The 27,978-nt window shown below is 43.6% G+C and overlaps 1 protein-coding gene across 1 annotated transcript in view; it reads left to right on the top strand.

Moving 5' to 3' along the window:
- The window catches only part of Erich6b (glutamate rich 6B), a 38,060-nt gene extending 10,973 nt beyond the window's left edge, over nucleotides 1–27,087 (top strand). Inside the window, exons 2-9 of the mRNA XM_074042848.1 lie at nucleotides 9,785–9,873; nucleotides 14,976–15,112; nucleotides 17,283–17,341; nucleotides 21,127–21,275; nucleotides 22,683–22,768; nucleotides 23,481–23,633; nucleotides 24,107–24,332; nucleotides 26,776–27,087. Coding sequence (XP_073898949.1) covers nucleotides 9,785–9,873; nucleotides 14,976–15,112; nucleotides 17,283–17,341; nucleotides 21,127–21,275; nucleotides 22,683–22,768; nucleotides 23,481–23,633; nucleotides 24,107–24,332; nucleotides 26,776–27,087 — 1,211 coding nt within the window. The remainder of the gene's footprint in view (nucleotides 1–9,784; nucleotides 9,874–14,975; nucleotides 15,113–17,282; nucleotides 17,342–21,126; nucleotides 21,276–22,682; nucleotides 22,769–23,480; nucleotides 23,634–24,106; nucleotides 24,333–26,775) is intronic.
- Nucleotides 27,088–27,978: the final 891 nt, after the last annotated feature.

Below are 27,978 nucleotides of genomic sequence, written 5' to 3'. Positions count from 1 at the left end.
AAGTACCCATCCATTCAGGTACACAGCAGAGCCATAAACAAAGGAACCAGAAATTCTAACACTCAGCTTTACTTCCATGCTCACAGAAATCTTGAAGACTTAGTGCCTCGTACTTAGTAAGCAACTATAAATATTTGTTAAATACTTTTAAAATTGTTGAAACCTCCCTCTGATTCAAGATCAGATTGTGGTGGTAGTAAGACAGACTCTGCTCCAGAGAAACAATTTTATTTTATTTTTTTTTAATGGTTAAAATAGTGAGTTTTATTTCAATTAAAAACATTGCAAAAGAAAGTGCAAAGCTGATCATATCAGTGCCTTACCTAAAATCCCTTCCCTGCTTCCCATCATTCCTTTTTTTTTTCATTTTTCTTTTATTATTCATATGTGCATACAAGGCTTGGTTCATTTCTCCCCCCTGCCCCCACCCCCTCCCTTACCACCCACTCCACCCCCTCCCTCTCCCCCCCCCAATACCCAGCAGAAACTATTTTGCCCTTATCTCTAATTTTGTTGTAGAGAGAGTATAAGCAATAATAGGAAGGAACAAGGGTTTTTGCTGGTTGAGATAAGGATAGCTATACAGGGCATTGACTCACATTGATTTCCTGTGCGTGGGTGTTACCTTCTAGGTTAATTCTTTTTGACAGAGAAACAATTTTAGAAGGAAGGAGGGTGGACAAAGAAACATGCACACAGAGGCACATGTAGAGAAATGTGAGTGGCTAAATGAAGGGGAAGAAGCAATTTTTCAAGCCATTTAGCAAAGAGGGAGAAGGGCTAGAAAACTCCCCAAAGAAAGAAGTGGGGTGTGCAAGGAGTAGTACAGCAAGCACAAGGCTCTGAGTTCAAGCCCCAGCCAGTACTGCCAACAAAACCTCCCCAAAGTGAAAGCTAGTATGTTTGCACAGATTTTCCTTTTTTAGACTTGGACTTTAAAAGATCACTTGCAGAGGTTAAAAAGATGAGAATGTTCCTGAAAATGAATATAGGAAAATAGCTCTGAACTTTAAGAATTGTGTCAAGAAAGCCAAATCCCAGGGTAAACATTCTAATCAAGTAAAAATCGTAATAACAGTGATAATACAGGCAGCCACAAAAGACAAGGGCCCTTTTAAAGTATTCTTGCAGCAAAAAGAAGGTTAAGACAGACAAGGCTACTGTTAATACAATGTTGATGAATGGTTCAGAGAATCAAGTTATTCAATTGCTGTCTAATTTTTACTTCACTGGGAAAGAAAATTATCCTTGGATTGGAAAAAGCAACAAAATTAGGTAAGAAGTAGCAGAAAAGCAAAGATTGGTTTTATAAAAAATGAATCAGATGAGAATGATAACTGCTGTCTTCTGACCTAGATAAAATGCGTCCTGAAATATACAGAGAGGGAGAATAGCTTAATCATCTTTCTGGGTTTTGAGGAATTGTCGGAAATTGGGGAAATGAGTCTGTGACCATTCTGGGGCAAATGCTGAGAGAAAAACAACCACAAGAAACCAGTGTAGGGTGAATCAGAGCAAATCACGTAATCCTGGACCTGGACATTGGGTCACATTAACAAGGTTATTAGATCAGACAACTATGGTAACTCCATAGAGCCAAATTCCACAAGGCATCTCATTTCTGGAGGCTTCCTTCTGCTCCTGGATAAGATAGAGTAGTGTGAGGTGGATGCTAATGTAAGAGGATGGGACAGTGACTGATTGAACGTCACCCCGAGACACTATCTACTGGATAGTTTCCAGTGGAGGAAACTATTGTGCTCTGCCCAGTGTAACCTTTTTAATGACAGGTTTATATGCTGGCATCGAGGGAATATTTGGATTTTTAGGTGACCTGAAGCTGAAGCTATTGGACAATGGGGTTAGCTTAATCATACTCTAAAAAGTTTCAATAAGCAGAAACATGGGGCCAGAGTTATAATGTTGGTGATTTATATTAGATGTAAACAATAGGATAGAGAGGTACAGGGTGACTTTGTTTGTGTGTTGCCAGGTGCCTCACTCAACCCCAAGCACAGTAAGTCAATAGTATGAGAGAAAAAGTTAATACAACCTAATATAACTAAAAGGCTGTACAAAGAGGTCATTAGTCCTGCTCTGTCTTTTACTGGAGGGCCAGCTATTTAGATAGCATGCTTATTTTGAGGGACACCACACTCTAAGAGGGCTAGAAGCAGATTGACTGGAGTTCATAGGAAAGACTGCAGTGAAGCAGACTTGGAGATTCTGTTATTAAAAGAATTGTTGAAGCAAGTGGGATGTCAAGTCTGGAAGAGATACTGTCTACAAATATTTGGTGTTCTGTCACACAAATTTGAGATTTGCCTCTTCCTGTCTGCCCTGAGGGACTAGAATAGGCTCTTCCACTCAGGGAATCCAGGGAAACAGTTTTAGAAGATTATTCCAACCAGTCACAAACATGCCATGGTGATGAATTTTCTTAGAATATCCCTTGCCTAAGACACCTCCAAAAAAGGAGAACTATAGGCCAATCTCCTTAATGAACATTGATGCAAAAATCCTCAATAAAATAATGGCAAACCGAGTTCAACAACACATCAAAAAGATCATTCACCACAACCAAGTAGACTTCATCCCAGGAATGCAGGGGTGGTTCAACATATGAAAATCAATAAACATAATAAACCACATTAACAGAAGCAAAGACAAAAACCACTTGATCATCTCAATAGATGCAGAAAAAGCCTTTGATAAGATCCAACACCATTTCATGATAAAAGCTCTAAGAAAATTAGGAATAGAAGGAAAATACCTCAACATTATAAAAGCTATATATGACAAACCTACAGCCAGCATTATACTTAATGGTGAAAAACTGAAACCATTCCCTCTAAAATCAGTAACCAGACAAGGATGCCCACTATCTCCACTCCTATTCAACATAGTACTGGAATTCCTAGCCAGAGCAATTAGGCAAGAAGAAGGAATAAAAGGAATACAAATAGGTAAAAAAACTCAAAATATCCCTATTTGCAGACGATATGACACTATACCTTAAAGACCCAAAAAACTCTACTCAGAAGTTCCTAGACATCATCAATAGCTATAGCAAGGTAGCAGAACATAAAATCAACATAGAAAAATCATTGGCATTTCTATACACTAATAATGAACAAACTGAGAGAGAATATATGAAAACAATTCCATTTACAATAGCCTCAAACAAAATCAAATACCTAGGTGTAAACAAAGGATGTGAAAGACCTCTACAAGGAAAACTATAAACTCCTAAAGAAAGAGATTGAGGAAGACTATAGAAAGTGGACAGATCTCCCATGCTCATGGATTGGTAGAATCAACATAGTAAAAATGTCTATACTCCCCAAAGTAATCCACATGTTTAATGCAATTCCCATCAAAATTCCAATGACATTTATTAAAAAGATTGAAAAATCTACCATTAAATTCATATGGAAACACAAAAGGCCACGAATAGCCAAGGCAATACTCAGTCAAAAGAACAATGCTGGAAGTATCACGATACCTGACTTCAAACTATATTACAAAGCAATAGCAATAAAAACAGCATGGTACTGGCACAAAAACAAACATGAAGACCAGTGGAACAGAATAGAGGGTCCAGATATGAAGCCACACAACTATAACCAACTTGTCTTTGACAAAGGAGCTAAAAATATACAATGGAGAAAAAGCAGCCTCTTCAACAAAAACTGCTGGGAAAACTGGTTAGCAGTATGCAAAAACTGAAACTAGACCCATGTATATCACCCTTTACCAATATTAACTCAAAATGGATCAAGGATCTTAATATCAGACCCCAAACTCTTAAGTTGATACAGGAAAGAGTAGGAAATACTCTGGAATTAATAGGTATAGGCAAGAACTTCCTCAATGGAACCCCAGCAGCACAGCAACTAAGAGATAGCATAGATAAATGGGACTTCATAAAACTAAAAAGCTTCTGCTCAACAAAAGAAAATGGTCTCTAAACTGAAGAGACCACCCACAGAGTGGGAGAAAATATTTGCCAGCTACACATCAGACAAAGGACTGATAACCAGAATATATAGGGAACTCAAAAAACTAAATTCTCCAAAAGTTAATGAACCAATAAAGAAATGGGCAAGTGAACTAAACAGAACTTTCTCAAAAGAAGAAATTCAAATGGCCAAAAAACATATGAAAAAATGCTCACCATCTCTAGGAATAAAGGAAATGCAAATAAAAACCGCGCTAAGATTCCACCTCACCCCTGTTAGAATAGCCATCATTAGCAAAACCACCACCAACAGGTGTTGGCGAGGATGCGGGGGAAAAAGGAACCCTCTTACACTGTTGGTGGGAATGTAAACTAGTACAACCACTCTGGAAAAAAATTTGGAGGCTACTTAAAAAGCTAGACATTGATCTACCATTTGATCCAGCAATACCACTCCTGGGGATATACCCAAAAGACTGTGACACAGGTTACTCCAGAGGCACCTGCACATCCATGTTTATTGCGGCACTATTCACAATAGCCAAGTGATGGAAACAGCCAAGATGCTCCACCACTGACGAATGGATTAAGAAAATGTGGTATCTATACACAATGGAATTTTATGCAGCCATGAAGAAGAACGAAATGTTATCATTCGCTGGTAAATGGATGGAATTGGAGAACATCATTCTGAGTGAGGTTAGCCTGGCCCAAAAACCAAAAATTGTATGTTCTCCCTCATATGCGGACATTAGATCAAGGGCAAACACAACAAGGGGATTGGACTTTGATCACATGATAAAAGCGAGAGCACACAAGGGAGGGGTGAGGATAGGTAAGACACCTAAAAAACTAGCTAGCATTTGTTGCCCTCAACGCAGAGAAACTAAAGCAGATACCTTAAAGCAACTGAGGCCAATAGGAGAAGGAGACCAGGAACTAGAGAAAAGGTTAGATCAAAAAGAATTAACCTAGAAGGTAACACACACGCACAGGAAATCAATGTGAGTCAATGCCCTGTATAGCTATCCTTATCTCAACCAGCAAAAACCCGTGGTCCTTCCTATTATTGCTTATACTCTCTCTTCAACACAATTAGAGATAAGGGCAAAATAGTTTCTGCCGGGTAGAGAGGGGTAAGCGGGGGATGAGGGAGGGAGCGGGGGGTGGGAGAAGGGCAAGACAGGGGGCGAGGGGAAGGCGGAGAAATGACCCAAACATTGTATGCACATATGAATAAAATAAAAATTAAAAAAAAAAAGAATATCCCTTGCCTGTGGAGGTGTTGGATCCTATGCTGAAGACCCAGTAGGTACTGATGGCACATGTGTTTGGGGCCTCTCATGCCAGCACACAGGACAGACACAAATGCTGATGCTCTCTTTAGCAGATGCAGCAGTTCACTTTTGCTGTGCATCATGGGCCTTCTTCTCTTCTGCCATTAAGAATGGAATAGTGTGTGTGCTTCGGGGGGCGCGGGGCATGTGTGCACATGTTGAGGAGTACTTGCAGATGTGTGCTGCTCAAGCCTTGTTTCTTCCCTGCATTCTCAGGGAGCTCTTGGCAAGAGAACACCAGAGATACCGTCTTGCTGCTGTGACAAGGACAACCCACTGTGTGTCCACCCAGCCTTGGAGCCACCTGACTCTGTTTCTTATGGCAAGAGTAGTATCTCTAAGGCCTCCCTTAGTCCCAGCCACCCAGGATATCCTGGGGACACAAATTAGCCCTATGGTGACCAGAAGGAAAAGCCAGAGAGGGTGACCACTGATTTATTGCAGTCCTAGAGTAAGTTACCAAAGTCACAGAGGGGACACTCAATACATGCCAGCATGCCCTTCAGCATCTGTTCCTCCCCTCCCTTGATCAACCTTGGATTCCAAGAAAGAACCTCAGACTCCAAGTGTCCCATGTGAAACCTTTAGAAAGCATACATTTAAAATCATAATGGCCACCCTCTTCTTTCTATAAGAACAGCCAAAAGATCAAAATTAAGACTAGATGAAGAAATCTCCTCGACATCCCCCAAGATGTCTTCGGAAGGTATAATTTATGCTGATTTTAAATGACCTGTAGAAGTTACCACTGCATCAACAAAAATATCAGAAGCATAGAATTAGGCTGGTCCTAATCAAGGAGAACCCCCCTACTTTGACCACGCTAGACCAGGGTCATCTCAGTCAAGGCAAAAGCATTAGCCAAGGAACGTAGTGTGTTCAGACTCAAGGCTCAGGTAAGACACTGGATCAGAGCAAATTGTGAAAGGGAAGAAAGCAATGCTCATGACAGGAGTTAGGCTGGGAGGTAATGAGTTATCCATCCACAGTTCATCTAATGACATTATGGTGCACCCACTATATACTGGGCAAGATATAAAGCTAAACAAAAGCCTCTCAGAACTTGAACTCTAGTGGACAAGATAAAATAGAACAAAGGGTGGGGGAATAGATACTCAATGAGAATATGCTGCAGGCTCCATATGCTGAAGATCAAGGATACACGCTCCCCAAATATGTGATCTCTACCCTGTGTCCCCCCCTTGCTGTTTAGGAGGTGATTTTTAAATCCATTCCTTCAGTGATTAAAAGATCTGGGCTAGCTCACCATACCATACAAACTAGTAATAATTTTTCCTGTTCTTTTTCAGTGCATACAGCCACTAAAACAGCAAGAAACAAACACAGAGGTAGATAAGAGTCTAACATAATCCATCCAAAGATCCCTGCCCCAGATGATGGATCCCTGCTGCTCCAGCTGCCCCAAGTTCTGGAGAGGACCTGAGCATGTAGCCTCAGAACTTCCTGAAGAAGGACCATAATACCAGAACTAGACAGTCTCCAGAGAGACACAGAATGACCTGGGGCAGGGCCAGAAATCTATATCTAAAGCCCTGGTACAGGGACTCCGCATTTAAAGAGAGTCCAGGCTGAGGCAGGGTTCTTGAGGTCTGGATACATCCCCACCCCACAGGCTCAGCCAATGGCACCTTGGCAGAAAACAACTTGGAGCTCCTATAAATGGTTCCCTTAAAGATTTCTGACGTGTTTATTAAAGATGGTTAGTTGAAGCCTATGAGAGGGAAGAACAGAAGAGGCTCTTTATAGTGACAGAATCCCAACTTTCATAGCACCTCTTCACAAAACAAAAGCCCTGCAATGAGCCAGAGTCATTGTCATCAGAAAACAATTTAGGAACTACCATCTGTTACTCTTGAGCCTGGGAGTTGACATCTTAGGATTCAGGTCTTAAGTACACTCACACCTGATTCTACCCCCCACACCACCCCATGGATTATCCAACAAACTATTTAAAATCTGAACTATGCGTCACACCCACCCCTCTGTGATTTAAGCATACTACTAACCTTATTACATTTCTGTGTGGGGTCTGGAGAGGTGCTACTCGAAAGTTTACAAGCAATGACCAGACATCATCTGTGGGGTGGAGATGAGATCAGCTCAGACATTAAGAATGATCAGGTTTCAAGGGTGAACTTGGCATTCCTGAAGGCAGTGCTCAACAGTGCTCAAGTCAGCATAACCATTAAGCTTATTAACATCCTTGGGCATCGCCCAGGTGTATAGAAAGAGAAGAACACCTATACCTGAATGAGAAGGAAAAGCTTTCTTCTAGTTAGCTGCTCCTCTGAGGATTCTCTCCACCTCTACTTCTGAAAGATACTAAGACCATCTCCTCCTGAAATGTCCCATGAAAGATGGGAGGCTTGGGATGGGAGAGGTGGCCCCTGTCCTACAAAACCTGGGCCACTTTCTACATGTCACCTATTCCTATTGGACCCTGGCCTCTCATCTGTGCAATGGGGACTAGAGTCATCTTTAGGATGCCCAGAGAACTGGTGCTGTCAGTCAATGCCTACCCTAAGTGGACCTTATCAGTTCCCTGGACTGATTAGGAATATATTTTTAATTCTTCCTCATTTAAGTGCCTCTCCTCCAAGGTTTTCCTTGATAGAACTGCATTTCCTGAATTTAGGATAAATGTTTGCGTCATATATTTGCCCTGTAGAATCATATATTTGTTACAGTGACAAAGATTCTTTGCTTGGCCAAACTTTAGTGAGGCTCCTAACATTCTCTTAGGCCCATCTGGGCACCTCCTTGTAAAATCCAGTTTTAGCAAGAAGTCAGTTTAGCAAGAACCCCCTACCCTTGAGACCTGATCATTTGCAATACTGAATGTGTTATGGCTTCTGCTGTGTGGAGTACCCCAGTGGTGGTGGGGTGTATACCCTTGTGGGAAGAGATGGGAAAGAATCCTCCAGGGAATTCCCAGAAGCTGCAAGTTTCTGTCAGGAGCAAACCAAGTCTGAAGTAGGAGATTTGCAGACAGAAGGGACCTGGGCCTTGCGTGGGTGAAGGCCATTTCACTCAGTGGAGTTCTCTGTCCTGTCAGAAACCCAAGGAGGGTCGGAGCTCTGATCACTGAAGCCAAACTGGAAAAGAGCACCAATTTTAACACTAGTGAGATCATAGAGAATATTCCCTTCCAGCCCCCCAAGGCATAATGAGGACGCAGAATCAGATGAAATAAGTCAGCCCTTGCCAGCCTGGCAGGTCTCCAGGCCCTGCAGGTGGCCCAGCTTGTAGGAGTTTATGTAACTCTGAAGCTGGGCAACAGGTCACCGTCATTTCCCTGAGGCCCAATTATCTTGTGAGAGCCACTTCCTCCAAACTCTCCCCTCAAGAGCTGCACCTTCCCAGGCGTGGGAAAGAGAGGCCCAAGTCGAATTATCAATTCCACAACTCAGTTTGCCCCCTGTCGCCCTGGAGACCTTAAGCCCTTTCTCTGTCCTGAGAGTCACCAGCCTGTTGCTGGTGAGTGAGAGCATTCAATATTTATGGTAGACTTTATTTAGCTCACTGGTTGGGGAGTCCTTTCTTGTACTGACTAGCAATAGGCAATTGTAGACATTGCCAATTTCTGGCAAAACTGGGGAAGAAAGTTCTTGGGATCCCCACCCTCCCTTGTGGTACTTGCAGTTAAACTCAGGGCCTCACACTGTACCACTTGAGCCATACCCCCAGTTTTTTCTGCTTTAATTATTTTTCAGATAGGGTCTTACGCTTTTGCCCGAGCTGACCTCAGATCATGATCCTCCTATCTCTACCCTCCAAGTAAGCTGGAACCACAGGTGTGTGCCACCACATCCAGCTTGTTTTTTGAGATAGAGTCCGGCTAACTTTTTGCCCAGGCTGGCCTTAAACCTCAATCTTCCTTTCTCTACCTTCCAAGTAGGGATTATAGCCTTTATTTCTTAGGATTTCTGAGAGAAAAGCCACAATTAAGGAGAACAAATCTCCCTTTAGAATAAAATCTAAAGTCCTTCCTATAGCCTACAAGGTCCTCCAAGAGCTGGCCCCTCACCCTCCATTTCCTCTTTTACCTCACCTGCATACTCTTCCCTTACAGTTTGTCACCATGTCTAATATGCCTCTCTTCTCTGACCTCAGACCGTTATCTCTCCTACACCCCTGCTGGGAATGCTGTTCCCCAGATCTCTTCCTGCTTATTCCCTTACTTCACTTAAAGTTCACTCCAACATCGCTTTGTCAGAATGAATTCACCAGCCACCAGGAGCACACCCTTGCTTCTTGAATCACAGCTGAAACTGAACCTTTTATTCCTGTTTTATTAGTACCCTCAAACTGAATTTTAGGTAATTTGATAAATTTATTTAGTCTCATTGGTGACATTTGCATTTTTTTAAGAGGATAAGGGGTAATGTCAAAAACTTCTTTCTTTTTCTTTTTTGTTTTTTCTTCAAAATGCCCTTCCCTTCAATTTGTCTTCCAAAACTGAAAGCCTTGGAGTCTCTTACTCAAGGGAGCTTCTGGAATGTCTTAACAAATGAGTCTGTTGAGGAGCAGGAAGGACAGCATTACAATGAAAAGGTAAGTTGGATAAAGATGTGAGACTAAGATGCCCTGCCTCCAAATATTGGAGCAGGTGGCACTCACAGGTCACACACACACACACACACACACACACACTTGACAGCCTTCCAAGGTATGTGAGCAGGGAGCTCCCACCACAAGTCCCAGTCCAGAGCTTTATCACTAAAGGATTTCAGGGAGGGGTGTGACACACCAGATTTTTTTTTAATTTTTTGCTTAGATATTTAACCTAGCTTTTGAATTCTGAAGCTACCATATGCACATGATCTTTCAATATTGAATTGGCAAAAGGTCTATAAAATGTTTCAAGTTTCTACTATCTTGCTTCCCAGAAATAGCTACTATGCTCACTCTTTAGGTAGTCTTCTAGAAATTTCAATGCATATGCAAATATACGTGCTTTAAAAACATGCATATCCATAATTGGAATCACATATACATTCTATATAGCTTGATTTTCCCTTAATAGTATATTTTGGAACTCTATGGTATTCCATTATATCTTTATAGCATAATTTTAATATCAATGGATGTTGTTTTCAGTATATACAGAGGGGGAAGGGGAAAGGAGAGAGTAATTAATTGTACATGTATTATTACATGTGAAAGTACATCTGAAGAATAAATTCCTACCAACTGAATGGTGAACCCAAATGTATCTGCATCCTTAACTCAAAAGGTATTGACAGATTTCTTCCTAAAAGGTACTGCCATTTTCCTTTCCCTAAGAGGTCACCTACCAAGGGTCATAATTTGGGTGAAAAACAATAATGTCTCCTTGTGGCTTTTTGCATCTCAGGCTTCATTATGAAAGGTGTAGGGCCTTTTTCACCTTAGCCAGTTTCATGTGTTTCTCTGAATAACCAGCTTGTGTTTTTTGGCCACTCTGCTATTATGTTGCTTATTTCTTTTTGCTTCTGATTTATAAGAACTTTTTATGTATGAAAGAACTTAGTCCCTTTTCTGACATCTATGTTGCAATTTTTTTGCAGTTTGTATTTTATATTCCAAATTTCTTCATGGTATTTTCTATGAAAATACCATGGTTGTTTTTCATTTTTAGGTAATCTCATCGATCAGTGTTTTTCTCTTATGACTACCAAGTATTGTTGTAAGTTTACTAAAGGCCCTCTCACTCTCAAAATACTTTATAATTCATTTGTGTTCTTTTCTAGCTCTATAAGGGATCTTTTAAAAATATATATAATCTGGAATGTATTGGGAGAAAACAATATGGCATAGGCATCCAACCAAAGTCCTCAACAATATTGGCTGAGTCCTTTCACGAATGACAGGATCAATTTAGCATTTTGAAGGGTCACTCTGGTGGCTTCATGGATGATGAGTTGGAGTGGAGACTGAGGGCAGGGAGAAGAGTAATACAGTACCCATGAACAAATGATAAAGTTTGGGTGCTAGGGCCATGCTCAATACACCTGCCACAATATAGGACATAATTAACACTTAGAAGACTAGGGAGCTGAAGAGGAGAAGAAAGGCACATTTTAAGATAAGGTAAAAAGTTCTATTTAGAACATTCTGAGTCTTAAGTATCTGTAAGATATCCAGATGAATTCCAGCTGAAAATCAGGAATAGCCCACGTAGATCATAGAGAAAGTTCTTGGCTAACAATCTTAGTGTGAAATCTGTATTAGTTTACTACGGCCACTGTAACAAAATGCCAAGAACTAAGTGACTTCAATACCAGAGGTGTTCTGGAGGTTAGAAGTCCAAAATCAAGGCATCTGCAGGGCTTGGTTCCTTCTGAGAGCTGTGAAGAAAGAATCTGGTTCCAGCCTCTCTCCTTGGCTTACCGATTGCATCTTCTCCCTGTGTTGCTTCCTTCTATGTGAGTCTCTCTGTCCAAATCCTCAGCCCCCTTTTTAAGGACATTGGTCATATTGGAGGAGGGCCTACTCTAATGACCTCATTTTAACTTGAATACCTGTAAAGATCCTATCTCCAGACAAGGTCACAATCTAAGGTACTAGGAATCAGAACTTCAACATAGGATTTGGGGAGGGGAAAATAATTCAACCCACAACAGAATCCTTAGCATATAGTTGAAGCCTTGCAAATGCAGAAGGCAATAGGGCATTCTTTTCTTACTATTGCAGGTAGTCAATATCTCCTGCCCCAAAACATATAAAAGAGTTAATTGGTTTACCTACATAAGCCTAAGAGTTTTTGGTGTTCAGTTGGTGAGAAGGATTTTTGGTGAGTGAGGGGGAACCCAGAAAAAAAAAAAAGGCAGTGAGAGAAGATGGTACCAAGTCTTGTTTCTTATCTAAACACCATAGGTGGCAATTGAGCCCATATGGTTAGGGTACCAAGGCCAGTCACTCAAGAAAACTTGTGTTGTGAAACTTAACACAAGGAGTACTGCCCTGCAGTCCACCTGACAAAGCATGGCACATCCCTGAACAAATCTGTTCCTTCTGATTTCTGTGCCACCCTGTTCCTCAGGATACTGAGGCAGCATCCAGACACAGACACCAGGATTCTCATGATGGGCAGAAGATTAGCCAGCTTTGCATCTCTATAACAGGCTATTTATGAAGTAAAGAGACATTTATTTTTTTGTCCAAGATCGACAGCACCATTGGTTTGGGCCTCTGGCAAGAGTGGCCAGAGTACATGTCAGAGTAAGCTGTCACATCTCCAGCCAGGAAGTAGAAGAGAAAAAGAAAGAGACCAGGGTCCCACAATCGCCTGGAGGGGCATGCCTCTAATGACCTAAGACCCTTCCACTAAGCTCTGGCTCTTAAAGGTTCTACCACCTCCTGTAGCACTACTCTTGGACCAAGACCTTAACACATGAATGAGCCTTTGGGGGACATTTAACTTCCAAAGCTTAGCAGATAGTAACATGGTTTGGCAAAGTAGTACTTCTCCAAATAAGGTAAACAACAGATGTGGACAAGGAGAACCAAAGCAGTAGAGGGAACAGGAGTGAATGTCACGTGGTACCAGCAGCTACCAGGCTTGCTTGTGGGAACTTCTTAAGCACCTTTTAAGGGAATACCAGAAACAACTGGGGTACAACTCAGGAGAGGAGGCTAGAGCCCTCATATTTTAAAAAATTATACACAGTAAGGGGTTTTAGCATGAAATTTCCATGCATGCATCTAATGTACTTTGATCATATCACCCCCTCTATTATTCTTTGTTTGCTCCCTCCCCCTTACACCCCTCAAGGAGCCCCTTTTACTTTTGTGACTGTTTTGTTTTGTTTTCCCTAGCTTCTGCAAATGAGATAAAATACGTGATACTTGTCTTTGTAGGACTGGCTTGTGTCACTTAACATGATGATCTCCAGTTTCATCCATTTTCCAGTAAATGATGTAATTTCATTTGTCTTAATGACTGAGTAAAACTCCGTTGTGATATCTACCACATTTCTGTATCCATTCATTCATTGATTGGCACCTAGATTCATTGCATAGCTTGGCTATTATGAATAATGCTGCAATAAACATGGTGGAGGTACTGCTATAGTAAGATAATTTTTATTCTTTTGCTATATATCCAGAAGTGGTATGGAAAGATCATATGGGAGTTCTATTTTTAATTTTTTGAGGAATCTCCATACTGATTTCCATAGTGGATAGACAAATTTAAATTCCCACCAACAGTGAATGAGTTCTTCTGCCACCCATCCTCACCAGTATTTATTTTTTGATGATAGTCATAGAGCCCTCCTGTTTGGAAGGAAGTTAACAAACTACACTTAGATATTCTGACAACTTAATTAATTTGTTATTTTTAGCTCACTATCATACATTCACTTTTATTTCTATGACACACTTATGCATCACAAGCCTTTGTGTGCAGAACCATGTGGTTATAATAACCAGAGATTCACCCAGGAGAAGCCTCTAAGCATGGGAAATCCATCACGAGTTGCGTAATAAGACTGTCATGACAATGAGAATAATTCTACTTTATAGACTGGGCAAGCAAATGGGACAAATCCCATAAAATGTCATATATGCTTGCTAAATAGAGTGGAGCAGCACAGTCTACATGGTATAAGAACCTCAAGTGAACCCCCCAAGTTGAGTCTACTGTCTGATGGACTATGATGGACACTGCCTTTTCTAGTGAACAGAACATAGAATGCAAGGGATGGTGACAGATCACTGACCAGGGCAAACAGATAGTCATCACATCCCTGGGGAAGGATTGTCGACAGTGAAGAATTTACAGGCAGGAAATCCAACCTCAAGGGCTGTAGCACTGTCCTGAAGCACTGATTAGAGCAATTGGGAGGGGGCTGTGTGTTCTCCCACACCCTAGAAATGCCACCAACCACAAGTCTTATTCTAGTACTTGTCCCAGGTCACATGCAACTTTGATGATTTGGTCTTTCATGTACTGTGGGAGGCTGAAGAGTTAATGGCATGCCATCCGTTACAGCACACTGTATAACAACCATACCAACCTCAACCTGTAGGCAGCATGACCAATCTCTGGCTCTCCTCTCTAGGAAGCCAACCTTCACCTTCTATCAAAAGGGATCCAAAAAAGAAACTCTTGTGAAGCCCCACATCTGGGTCAGTTATTATATGCAGGCACGTCCAAGGGTAGAAATCACATTTACAAAATACAAAGGTAGCTTGTAATGTCATGACTTGGGAAAGATCTTCAAATGCAGAACTCTGATACAATGATGTACTAGGTGCTACACTGCTTTTCCCATGACTTGGCCTTGACATTGAATAAACTAGCCACCACTGGGAGCTCGGCCATTTTTGGGACACAGAAAGTCTGCTATGCTCTTAAAACATCGTAGTATTTTTTATTCTATAGATATCTCCACAATCAGAAAAAAGATGATTTTATATTCTCAAAAGATTTCTTGGCATACTGATACTAAAAAACAATTCTTGGAGGAATTGAGGGGCAAGAAGAGGGTATGCCAATAACAGAAAACATTTTTTTAAAAGAATACATGCTAGCCACCCTATACTCCCATTGTTTTTGTTTTTTTAATAACACATTGAAATGTCATCATGCACATTTGGAAGTCAGAAAAGTGATTAATAAATCATTAATTCCCATTTTCTGAATATTTTATTTTGTGATTCTTTTATAGTTTCTAAACAATAACTACACGACAGTGTTTAGGACAATAATCAGTGATATGACTGCTCAAAGTGAATTGGAAGATGATTTTGGCAATTCCCTGAGTCGGCTGCTGGAAGGTGAAAACAGAAGGAAGCCAGGAGGCCTGTGAGTAACTAGAGTAATTTTGCTGGTGATCAGTAGGTTCAGGAAGGCCGGAGGTAGCAACAGGGAAAAAGCAGAACCAGGCACATGGTCCCCTGAGCCAAGGAGCAGGCTAAGGCCAAGCTCAAGGGCAAGGATGAGAACCAGGGATCAAATGGACAGAATGATCCATCTGCAGACCAACATCAAAACCAAGAGCAAGGATATCATGAGCATGGGAGACCCAGGATGGGAGCAAAGGCAGACAGTGGCAGAGGTTGGAGATCCAGGACTAGAAAAGTCTTGAAGGAACATGAACTTATAGAAAAGTCTAGGGAACAAGGCTCAGACCCCCTTTAAAAGAGAGGCAAGAGAGCATAAAGATCTTGGACATCTGCCTACAGACTTCCTGGTTTCCTCGCAGACAGACTAATGCTTTACTACACTTCCAAAAGGAGAAAAAGCCATGCACTTCACTGACCTGAGGGTCACAGACAAATTATTACAAATCTGTTTCTGGCACCAGGTCTTTCTAGCTGGCATCATGTCACAAATGTTTCAGGACATCCTGCCTGTGGTATAAGACATGCTCTTGGTGTAGAATTCCAGACTTCCCCTTATCCACGGGCTAAATCTGGTGGAAGGGCCCCAAGGGTCTGTGGCAGACTCTCCAGCAGTGGCAGTAGCACAGGCTATGGGAACAGGGTGCCCTGTGTAATCACTGTGGTAAGTTGGGGCATTCACCAAGTCAGAAAAAGATCAAATGGCCTGCCAGCAACTTTCGATGTGTGCTCAGTGGTCATGGGCAATGGATCTCCACTGAGCTTCTCCAGGAAAGAGAAAAGCAAAACACAAGAGCTTAAGAAAAACAAACACCAAACAACATTTGCGGAAGCCGTCCACTCCCTAGCTGCCCTTTCCTCCCTCTTCTTCCCATGTAAGCTCACACAGAGGATCCCTCCAGCCAGGTCACACTCAACAACTACTTCCCCAGTACTTGCTGTGCACTGAACTCTGCACCCCACAGCCTCTGCTACTGAGAAGTGAACTGGTGGAGATTCCACGCCTTGGCAAAGGTGGGAAAAAAGCCAAAGGAGGAACATCCAGTCCTTCCCAAGAGGGCTATGGGTGCCTTTGGCTGACTCCTTTTAGGACTTTAACTCTTATCTGCATTTGGCATCTTGCATCAGCCCAAAGGATAAATCCCATCCTACCCAGCTCCTTGGGCTAGTAGGCTATGTGACTGCTTCAATTCCATTTAGAGAGCTTGCAAATAAAACAAGTAACATTTGCCTCAAATGGGTCAGGAAGATCTTCTCTATTGCTCCTTGGATACAAACAGCAAACCATTGCTCTCTGCTAGGTAAGTAGTGTAGCCCTTTCCAGCAAAGGATGTCAGCTTCCCGGAGTTATTCTGGGTTAAATTATAATGCTCTCTTGAAGAACTCTGAACTAAGAACTTGAAACCTGTCAAGTCAAAGGCCTCCCTCTCAGATGCAATTAAGCCTTGATACTCATCCTTCCTGGCGCCTTCCCTTTCTAAGGGACTCTGATCTCAGAACTGGGAAACACAGCTACCCTGGAGACCACTCCTATTTAGGAGTAAAACAACCCAAACCACCAAAATGCCAGGCTCACTTGCTTCGTAAATTGACATGGAGGGGATAAAGGACTTGCTCATTTTGAAAGTCTAGAAACCTACATGTGGCTTTCAGTACAATCTGTGTTGAGTGAATCTACTTCTAAGTTTCCTGTTAATGCAAGGGTTTTCAAATGATTCTTTCCAGTTCATGGACAACACAGTTTTTTCAAGTCATTTCAGATGTAATCCTCACTAGTATATTCACAAATTCTATGAGCTTAACGCATAGAGCCATACTGGCATATGAACATCCCTGCCTGTCTCTGACCCCAAGATGACCCTTGTTGAATTCATCTTGAAGGGTTTGGGGTCAACCTATGTATCCAGGTTGAAGAACAGTTAGAGACCAGGTGGAAGCACTGAGTCAATGCCTTGTACCCTCTTTTATTCCTAAGTACTGACTGGAAGGGACTCTGGGTCAGCACAGCCATCTGTCCAACTTCCTGTGATATAAACGACCACAGGCTGTAGCCCACCCACACGTGTATCATGACATGCTAGCATGCATTGCATTCAGTCTTTAAAGATGATTCATGATCTTTATCCTCGTAGAATGAAGAAAACTTTGGACAGATGCAAAGAATCCATCCCGTGTCCTTTGAAACATGAAGGTAAGCACTGACCTGTCAGTTTCTACCCACCCAACTCCTTCCACTCCTAGCTGCTGTGTGCCATAAAGGAGGCAGAAACGACTGCTCACTCAAGTCCCTTCTGGGCTAGGGAAGTCCTAGCTGCAGGGGACATGGTAGCAAGCAAGACAGACACAGTCTAGGGACCTATCCCTTGGTGGGAGAGGGGTGAAGATAGGCAGTGGGTAGGTAATTACATCTAGACTGGTTAAGCCATGTGGTAGGCAGGGATGCTGTGGTGTCACAGAGGAGGGGATCTAACCCTGGATTTGTGGGGAGAGGGGCTCTAGGAAGGCAATATCAATGCAAAATTTAGAAAAGAAAGAATACCTTTGCCAGAATACTGAAGGCATTTGGGGTCCACCTGTTAAAATTTGCCAATCATGGTGTGTGGGTGGGGGGTGGATACCAACTTTGTGAGTCTAATCATTCAAGGCTTGTGTCAGGGGCTATTTCATCAGACTACTTAGTTGAGAAACTCAAAACCACAATATGGGATAGCTTTCATATTACTAGATCCAACTAACACAGAAATGACAACCATATCCATGGCAGATGTAGCAATTCAATTATGGTACTCTCTCTCTCCAAGCTAGGTCACAGCCTCAATCAAGTTCTGGTGCCAGCAAATGCTCGCCCATCCCCCCAACCCCATAGCAATGTAAGCCCCAGCCTAACTCTTAAGGAGTAACTGCTGTGGGCTTGGTACTTCACTATCACATACACTATTTCAAACTAATCTCCACAACCATGTGAAACAGAATTTAAGAAACTAAAGCTCAGAGAAGCTAAGCAGCTTGCCCAAGATCACCTAGCCCTTGAATAGAAAAGCCACACTCATGCCCAAGGCCTCTCAGGTAAAACCCAAGGCTCATCCCCAAAATGTTCAGGCCAGTGTATCTATGGAAGAGAATGGGGCAGGGGCCATCTTAACCTAGGTCTCACGTCCTCATAAGAGTGAGGGGGCAGGGAATAGGAGAAATTGTTACCTTCCAGTTACTAAAGGGGGGACCTACCCTCCACCAAGACACATGGTGGGGTACCCCAAGACAAGGAGGGGGTTCAGCAGCCAGAAACACAGCAAATGTCTATTATACTTACTGTGTCACACTTGCCTAGGTTTCTCTTTTTCCTTGGCACTTTAGCAAAGCAACACAGTAAGCACTCAGAAAGTATTTCTTGAATGGGTGTATACATGCATGCACACATGACTTCTTGCTCGTTTCAGAGAATGAAGGGTTTTCAGGACACTACTGCCACATGCCCAAAAGACTTCTAATCAGAAAATAAAATTCCCCTAATGCCACCACCATCAGCCCTGCCCAACTCAGCTGAAGCCTCGAGGTTTGCACTTTTTATGTAGAAATGCATTTTCCTAATTGATAAGTAGAATCCCCTCCATGCTTCTCTGTAAGGTCCTAAAGAAATCTCCAGTGGCCTTTGAGATGCAACTTATTTACTTCCAGTGTCCAACTCATTGTTCCCTATAGCTGGCACACAGTTCCATGTCTCAAACCCTGCAATTTCCCAGCTAAAGTTGGCTTCATACACAGTCACACAGGCTACACACCTAGAAGGGACCCCAAGCTTGGTTTGAATCTTTATATCACTGTCCTGAAATTCTAGATAATTTTAGAACAAGGATCTCTGCATTTTTGTTTTGCACTGGAAATCCTTAAATGAGGTAGCATTTCTGTTTAGAACTATCTAGTGTGACCAAGAAACACAACTTGTATCATGAACAATCAAAACACACAGCTCTTTTTTGAGAAGGACAGAGACATTGACCTCGTAGGTGGCAGGCATTCTGTATGCATCATTTCATGGTATCCCATAGGTTGTTACAGTTGTGGGCAGCATTTTCCCAGTGTAAGGAACCTAGGGCTCAGACACTTTCACCTTTTCCCTAAAAGTCTATTCTCCTTGGCTACCTTCTTGTCTCTGTCTTTTCTTCACATTGTTTCCAGCATATTCTTTTTAAAACTCTTCATTGGATCTCCCTGGTCTCCAAGAAAATGTCCACACTCCTCATATGGCTTATAAGGCTCTCAACTTTTCCTCTCCAGGAACACTGGCTTTGTTGTCATTCATGGAATGGGTGAGGCCTCCCCTGCTGTGGGAACTTTGTCATCACCGCCCCTTCTACCTAGAACACGCTGGGCTCCAATATCCTGTGGCTCCCTCACTTCATCCCCAGCTCTGCTGAAAGTCACCCTCTCAGAAATACGTCACTGGGGACCCTTTATGAGCCATTACACGTGCTCATGCGCACACATACACATACAACACTGCCATCCTTCTTACACTGTTTAATATTTCTTCATAGCACTCATAACCGTCTGCTATATTACATTTCATTGTAAAAATATAATAGCATCTGTCTCTCCTGAGACAGCAGGAACTGTAGCATCCCTGATACCTATGACAGTTCTTGACACACAGGGTCACAATATTTATTGGATGAGCAAATGAACCAACGATCTACACCTGCTTGCCTCTCTTGAATCACCTGTCACCAGTAACCCATTCCTCAGAGATTCAACCACACAATGAATGCTAGGACACCCTCTTGCATGGTAGGGACTTACCTTCTGCCAAAAGTGACCTCAGCTTCAAACCCTGGTTCGGATCCCCCAGTGAGTACTGGTGACATTCCTATGTTGGCCCCAGTGGTGGACACCCTGGGCTCTCTTAACTGACCTCTCCCTAATCCAGATGCTGAGTGAGCTGGGCTCTTCACTCTCACCAAGAGCATCTGGCCAAAACCACAGATAGCAGCTCCTCTCTGCAGCTCTGCCCACAGCGGCTCCACTGTGTTAAACGGCTGTCAAGAGGCATGGGGAGTGGAGATTGTCCATGGTTGTCCTTACTAGTTTGGTTCCAAAATTCAATTGCTATGGACTGAGGGTGTAACTCAGTAATAGAGTGCTTCCCTAGCACACACACACACACACACACACACACACACACACACACACACAAATTTCAATTGTTATAAAAATGAACCAAAGTTAATATTAAAAATGTATTGCTATAAAGCTAAGTAGAACACTTTTTAAAAATCTCAGTAAGAGAATAGCTTTTGGGGTCAGGCACAATGGTACAGACACCTGTAATCCCAGCTATTTGGGATGTGGAGGTAGGAGGATCGCCATCCAAGACCAGCCCAAGCGAAAGCTCCAGATCTATCTGAAAAGCCAAAAGGGCTGGGGGCATGGCTCAAGTGGTAGAGCACGTGCTTAGGAAGCATGAGGGAGAGAGGGAGGGAGGATTTGAAATGCATGTCAATATGCATTTATGTTTTAAGATAAAATGGTATGTATAAGGTACGTTTTCCTTCTCCTCCCTTTTTTTAACTGGCTCTTCACTGTCACCTATTTTGTCATTTAGCAGCCACACCTTTTGCTCGATGAGGTTCCACTCATTGCTCCTAGTAGGCATATTGCTGTGTCACTCCACAGGTGCCCATGTCTGGACTGGGTGGTCTCATAACATCACCTAGCACTGGCCTGGTACACATTAGGCCCTTAGAAAAATGTGTTGAACAAAAGAATAAAGAAAACAGACGAAGCTGGAATTTCAGCCCCTACCTTTCTTGCTTCCAAAGCCTTGCTCTTCTTACTGCTTTCCTTACTTGGAAAGTGATCCCCCAAACCCTCAAGCTCCCTTTAGCACCTTGACAGATAGATCTGTTTCCTCTCTCTTTCCCACCAAAATCAGGTTCCATCCAATCATTGAACTGAATGCAATTATTCGATCATTGGCAGGTCAAAGGTCAAAGGAGCTGGCTGGTTGTTCATTTCGTCTCTCAGATGAACCAAAATTCAAAGAGTATGAGTATGAAATGGGAAAACAGTATTCTACTTTTAAGATGGGATTAGAACTAGATACAGAATGGATACAGAAGAGGACAAAGGTAAAAATGACAGTGCACTTTGCACAGGTTTTTTGCTTGTTTTTCTTTTGGCTCAAGTATGACACACACACCACCAGAGAGCTGTCAGAACCAATACACAATGTGAACACAAACAAGAAAAGTGTATCTCATATGTGAAGGCCCACCTCAGTATGCGGGTTATCAGCAGGTTGACAAGAGTTTTTACTGGGATTTATGGAGATTTTTTTTTCCCTACACATCTGTACAATGCAATTGGATGCCTGGGGGGGTGGAATAAAGAAAATATATATTATAATACCTAGGTTCCTCCCCTAATAAATTAGAATCAATTACACAGCGAATAGATAAACTGGTGCTTTGGGCCTATGGTAAGAGAGTACATGGTTGAGCAAACCATGAACCTCAGGGCAGCCAGGAAGAAGAAAAAGGGCGAGGAAGGATCCAGGGTCCCCACAGACCTTCAAGGGCACACCTGCAATGACTTACTTCCTCCAGCTGGGCCCCATCTCCTAGTTTCCACCACCTCCCAATATCACCATCAGCTGGGGACCAAGCCTTCAACACCCAGGCTTTTGGGGAATATTTAAGGTCCAAATCATAATGCTGAATTCTCAAGCAGTAGAATGTGGGCCTGGCAAGAGCAAAGGCCTGAGTTTGAACCCCAGTATCGCAAAAACAAAGCAAAACAAAAAAAAACCAAAAAACAACCTTAAGATCCACATCATAGAACCAGCTAATTGGACAGAGCGCTGGTCTCGAGGACACAAAGCAAAACTTGTATTAATCAGGACAGTGCTTATGAGTTTTGGAAATAAACGTTCTTTCCCAAAGTTAAGTGGCTTAATAAGCACTGAACTTTGTGTTTCTTGCTCACATTATGTGTACTGTTTTCAGTATTGTAGCTCTTTTGAATGGCTTTTCTCCAAGCCATTGGGTCTCAGTGATATGGAACCTTTTGTGAAGGGTCTCCACCATCATGGAGTTCTTTGTGTCCAGTTGCCTGGACAGTAAGTGAAGCCAGGGCCCATGCTTGAATTCCATCAACCAAAACAAGGCACCTGACACCTCCACAATGGTGAGCCAGTTTTATTTATGTAGAACTAACCTACCCAGCTTGTGGTACTTTGTTACTACAACCCTAGAAAATGAATACAACCAATAAGCATTGGGGTGATTGAAATGATAGCTTAAAATCTACATACACACCACACACACACACACACACACACACACACCCCATAGATCCAGTTCAACCTCCTAATTGTAATAGGCAAGTAGAGGGAGGCCCTGGGAGTTCTCAACAAGTTGGGGTGTGGGCCCTCAGAGGGCAGGTACCTGCAGCATCCAAGTGTTCTCGTGACCACACCCTTCTCTGCAGGACAGTTGGCCCTGTACACTTTTCATGGGTTTGTCCTTTCTTCCCAGGTACATCAAGGTGATGGAAAATTAATTCTCTACCCCAATGACCGTGTCTTCCATGTTTTCTTTCCTGATGGGACAGGCCAGATCCAGTATCCTCTGGAGCAGAAGGGACACCCATATCGACACATAAAAGTCTATGATTCAAGGCTGGGGTATGGGTCCTCACCGAGGACTACATCCGCTGCACAGCCCCACCTTTTTTTTTTTTTCATTTTTCTTTTATTATTCATATATGCATACAAGGCTTGGTTCATTTCTCCCCCCTGCCCCCACCCCCTCCCTTACCACCCACTCCGCCCCCTTCCTCTCCCCCCACCCCCTCAATACCCAGCAGAAACTATTTTGCCCTTATTTCTAATTTTGTTGTAGAGAGAGTATAAGCAATACTAGGAAGGTACAAGGGTTTTTGCTGGTTGAGATAAGGATAGCTATACAGGGCATTGACTCACATTGATTTCCTGTGCGTGTGTGTTACCTTCTAGGTTAATTCTTTTTGATCTAACTTTTTCTCTAGTTCCTGTTCCCCTTTTCCTATTGGCCTCAGTTGCTTTAAGGTATCTGCTTTAGTTTCTCTGCGTTAAGGGCAACAAATGCTAGCTAGTTTTTTAGGTGTCTTACCTATCCTCACCCCTCCCTTGTGTGCTCTCGCTTTTATCATGTGCTCATAGTCCAATCCCCTTGTTGTGTTTGCCCTTGATCTAATGTCCACATATGAGGGAGAACATACGATTTTTGGTCTTTTGCAGCCCCACCTTTTCCATGGGTTCCCAAGAGACGACTTGTGCCTTAACTATCTCCCAGTTACCCATCAGGAAATCTGGCTATGCTCATCTTCTGCACAGATGCTACAACATTTACATACATTGTTCTGGAAGACAGGGCAGAAGTGAGAGTCCGGGCCCTCATCAACAACTCTGGCCACGCAACGTTCTATGATGACAATGGGGATATCTGGTAAGCTTGAGTCATGAGTCCCCAGAACCCCTGGCCACAGAGGAGCAGCATGGTGGAGGTTTGATTCCCAGGCCCCACCGTCTTCTTCCTTCCCTGTCTTTCGACTGGTACGTGGTAGAAACAGCAGAAGTGGTACCTTGAGGGAACAGTAAGACCACCCTATGCTAGAGTGGGCTTGGGTACCCTCCAAGCCTTGGTTTTTAAGATTATTTTCTCCACTCTGGGTCTTATAAACACAATTTCCTGATTGACTCTTTGTTCTCAGAGGCATCTCTCTCCCTGAGGGCCTAGACCCTCACTTCTGCACTGCCTCAAGTGTCATTAGGGGGAAGGGGCCATGCCGGTACCAGATCTGATTTAAGATCATTAACTGAGTTCCTTGCACCACTGCCCACCCTGTGATTCCTGTATCCAGGTCCTGACTTTTTGGACAGCTCAGCACTGCAGCTCCCTATCATGCCTTCTCTTTCTAGGGCCAATTCGGGCATCAACCTGGGCTACTACTTCCCCAAAGACAAACATCAGAAGGCCTGGAACTGGTGGAACCTGAGTATCCATGTCCACGCACCTCCTATCAAGTGTATCTCCCTGAAAATCAACCAGCACATCCAGGTAGAAATAAAGAGCCAGGATAAGATCATCTTCTGCTTCTTCCACAAAAAGAAGAAGATTTATTTAAACCTGGGTACCAGGTATAAGGTAAGTATTTGACTTCCCCATCCTCTGCTGGGTACCTACCTGTACACAGGCAGCACTGGCTTAGCCTGGTCCATGCTACAGGGCTAGCTCTTGTACCAGGCCAACCTAGAACAAAAAGGCCACCTTCCTTTCCCTGATGCTTAACCAGATGCACATTCACCCATGTAACTCCCAGTGCCATGAGACAGCACAACAACCCCACGCGCTCACTATGAGCTGCAGGAAAAAGAAGACGCCAATGAATTGCCTCACTCGACTCTGAGCAGCCCTGTGAGAGGGCAGGGCCAAATACAAGGGGGGACCTGTCCTCTTCCCACCTCTCCTCGTGCACTCGCCCCAAAACAAATGGCCAACTGGAACTTTGGTGTGCTCCACCAGGCCAGGCAGGAAAGTCGCAACTGTGGGCTCATTTCCCTGGACAGCAATAACAAATTGCACCAACCAGGTGGCTTAACACAACAGGAGCTTACTCTCTCACAGTTCTGGGAGCTAAAGTTTGAAATTAAGGGTTAGTGGTGCCACATCCTCCAAAGGCTCTGACGGAAGACCTTTCCTTGGCTCTCTCAGCTGCTGGTGACTCCAGGCATTCCTTGGCTTGTGGCAGTGGCACTCTATTCTCTGCCTCTGTTTGTCACATGGCCATGTCTTCTGTGTGTCTCTGTGCTAAATCCCTTCTCCTTTCTCTTATAAGAACATTCATCATTTGATTCAGAGCTCACCCTACAACCAGGACAATCTCATCCTGAGATTTTTTTTTTGGAGGTGTTAGAGTTTGAACTCAGGGCCTTGTGTTTGCTAGGAAAATGTTCTACCTCTTGAGCCATGCCTCCAGCCCTCATGCTGATATTCTTAATTATCTAGAATATAGTAAGAAAAGATCCTATTTCCAAATAAGGTCTCAGTCATAGATACTGAGGGTTAGGACTTGGACATAACTTTTGGGAAAACATAATTCAACCCACTAGAGATGGTAAGGCTGAACCCTCTGTTGTAGGAGAAGAAGGTAGACTCTTCAGACCCTCCCTGAGGACCAGAGACAAAGAGGAGAATAAAGGTGTCCTTAGCATTCCATTTAGTCTTAAACAAGACCCTGTTCTTGCTCCAGCATATCCTTCCCATTCCACATGGAAGGTTCTATTCACAGACCCTACCAGAGAGGCATACAGGCCTCTGCATGCCCAACCTCAGAGGAGACAGACAGATGGGCAGGTCTCCTGGGAGGTGAAATAGTTGAAGGAAGCAGCCAAACAGCAGACTCTGGCCAAACTGAGCTGTAGCAATGTTATTTGAGAGGAAAGGCAGTGAAGTGGTAGGTTTAGGGTGACCAGCTACTCCAGTTTGCCCATAACCAAAGGGTTTCCCAGGACATGGGACTTTGAGGGCTAAAATTGGCCTGGCCGGATGATCACCCTGGGTTCCCTTCCTGGCAGAGCCGCCATTTTGCAGGCTAAATAATGGTATCCTGACATCCTTGTCTTCCCTGGACTTCCCCTAGCAGCTGCCCCCATAAAGAGGGGCACTACTGCCCTGATTTACCCATTCACACTCCTGCCACAGTAGTGACAAGCTGAAGAGGAGGCAGTTGGGACTAGATGGGGCACAAGGACCTGGGCCACTAGCCTTTGAACAGCAGTGAGTTTCCCTCAGGGAAGAGGGCCAGGAAAAAAAGACCAGGCCCAGAAAAGACACCATGGGCAGAGAGTTGAAGAGCCTCAGCCACATCTCCACAGTCCATGTGGCCACAGGCACAGGCCAAGTGGGTGTGTTTGGGGAAGTGGCAGGAAGGCTGCAGATACATACCACGGGCAGCTGGGTACCTGAGGAGCCATGCCAGTGGAGAGGTCAGCACAGACGTGTCTGTCAGAGTGAAAGGAAGGAGACAGGGAAGAACATGTTCCTCCAAGTCTACCTCTCCACTTCCTGGGTGGTGCCTGTCCATTGTCCCAGCCACAGTCTTCTCTAGGAGGAACACTGGCTTAAGTAAGTATGAAGACATTTCATAAGCTAGAAGCTCACAGAACTAGAACATATTGGTATTATCCTTTATTATTTCCCCCTCTAGGAAACTATCAGCCTCTTACAAGCCATAAACCAAAGCAGGACTTGACACTGAGGTGGTCTCGCTGAGACAAGGCCTCATCCCTACAAAACCCAGACATACTCCCAGGGAGCCCAAGGTGAAATTGTGACACTGGGAGGTGGGAACAAGGGCTGGTTCCTTTCTAATTTGGAGTCAGGCGGGCACGTGGCCACAGGCACAGGCCAAGTGGGTATGTTTGGGGAAGTGGCAGGCAGGCAACAGATACCAGGGCTGGGAAAATAGGTCTGTTCTTGAGGGTGAGAGGTTCCATGACTGGTTATGGCCACCAGTCGCCCCATTCTGGGGTAGGAGGGCTGTTCCCAGGAGTGTGGAAGCTTACCTGGCCTTCTATGAACCCCACAGTTCATAAATACTGAGACGTTGGATAGTATGAAGAGCAAAGCAGTCCTGGAGGTGGAACCTGGCCAGGCAGTTTGGAAACTCCAGGTCCTTCTGGGAAAAATTAGTAGGATGGTGAAATTCCTGACCATTCCTGATTTGGAAAACTTCACAGAGAACGCCAAGACATTGCTAATGAAAAAGACATCCAAAGTACATGAAATCTCAAGTCATATTTCAGAGGACCGGTCACCATACTGTCCCATGCCTTATCGAGCACCTGCTGAGCGTCTAGGGAAGGTGAAGTCCTCCAGAGCTCCGGGGAAAACCCCATAGACATGTGCAATCTTTGAAGGCTGGTTTGTGATTTTGGATATGTCCAAGCTCCTTGGATGAAAAAAAAAAAAAAAAAAGCAAGTTTTTCTAGGCTGACAGAATCTGTGGCCAGGCACAGAGGAGTTGGTGGCCAGCCCCGCCCTAACAGTTTTGGAGGTACATTGTCATTTCAGTAAGTAATTCACATCCATAGCTGGTCTGCTTGCTGTTCCTGGTCACTGCTGTGCTAAAGTTTTTTCAGCTTTCAGTACCTGCCTTCACTGGGGACACAGACTGGCTCTCTCTGCCCTTTGTAGGCCTTGTGCCCTTGGGTAAGCAGCTCTATGCCTCAGTTTCTACATCTGTAAAATGGGCCTAGAACAGTACCTTCCATGACAGAGCTGGGAGTTTTGGATAAGTGTATGCATCTCTGGAGCAGAGTATGGCCAGTAGAAACCACTGGGTGAGTGACATGCCAATACTGTTAGCTTGGTCCCTTCTTTCACACCTGGGTGACTCCTGGCGGGTATTTGTCAAATGTACACCTCTTAGGTAAGGCTGGGGGTGTGCATTTCCCTTGGCTTACAAGAACAGCTCCACTGGCTTTCTCAGGCCTTTCTCACCATGACACTCATTGCCATCACCCAAGCACAGACCACGGACCAGGCAGGCCTGTGCTAAGCACTGCACAAGTTCTAAACAGATAGCATTTTTTCTCAAGGACACTGGAGCTCAGAGAGGTTCGATGACTTACCCAGGATCATGTTAATAAGTGGCAGTGAAGTCTACCTGGCTACAAAGTGACATCATTCCAGTGACACATGGATTATTTTGTTTTGTTTTGTTTTTCCATGACTCCCAACCCCAAGGTATCTCAAAGGCTCAAGACCACCCCACAAGCTACTGCCCTTA

The sequence above is a fragment of the Castor canadensis genome, chromosome 10 (assembly GCF_047511655.1).
Source record: "Castor canadensis chromosome 10, mCasCan1.hap1v2, whole genome shotgun sequence".
Lineage (NCBI taxonomy): Eukaryota > Metazoa > Chordata > Mammalia > Rodentia > Castoridae > Castor > Castor canadensis.
This window is presented reverse-complemented; position numbering and strand designations above follow the sequence as displayed.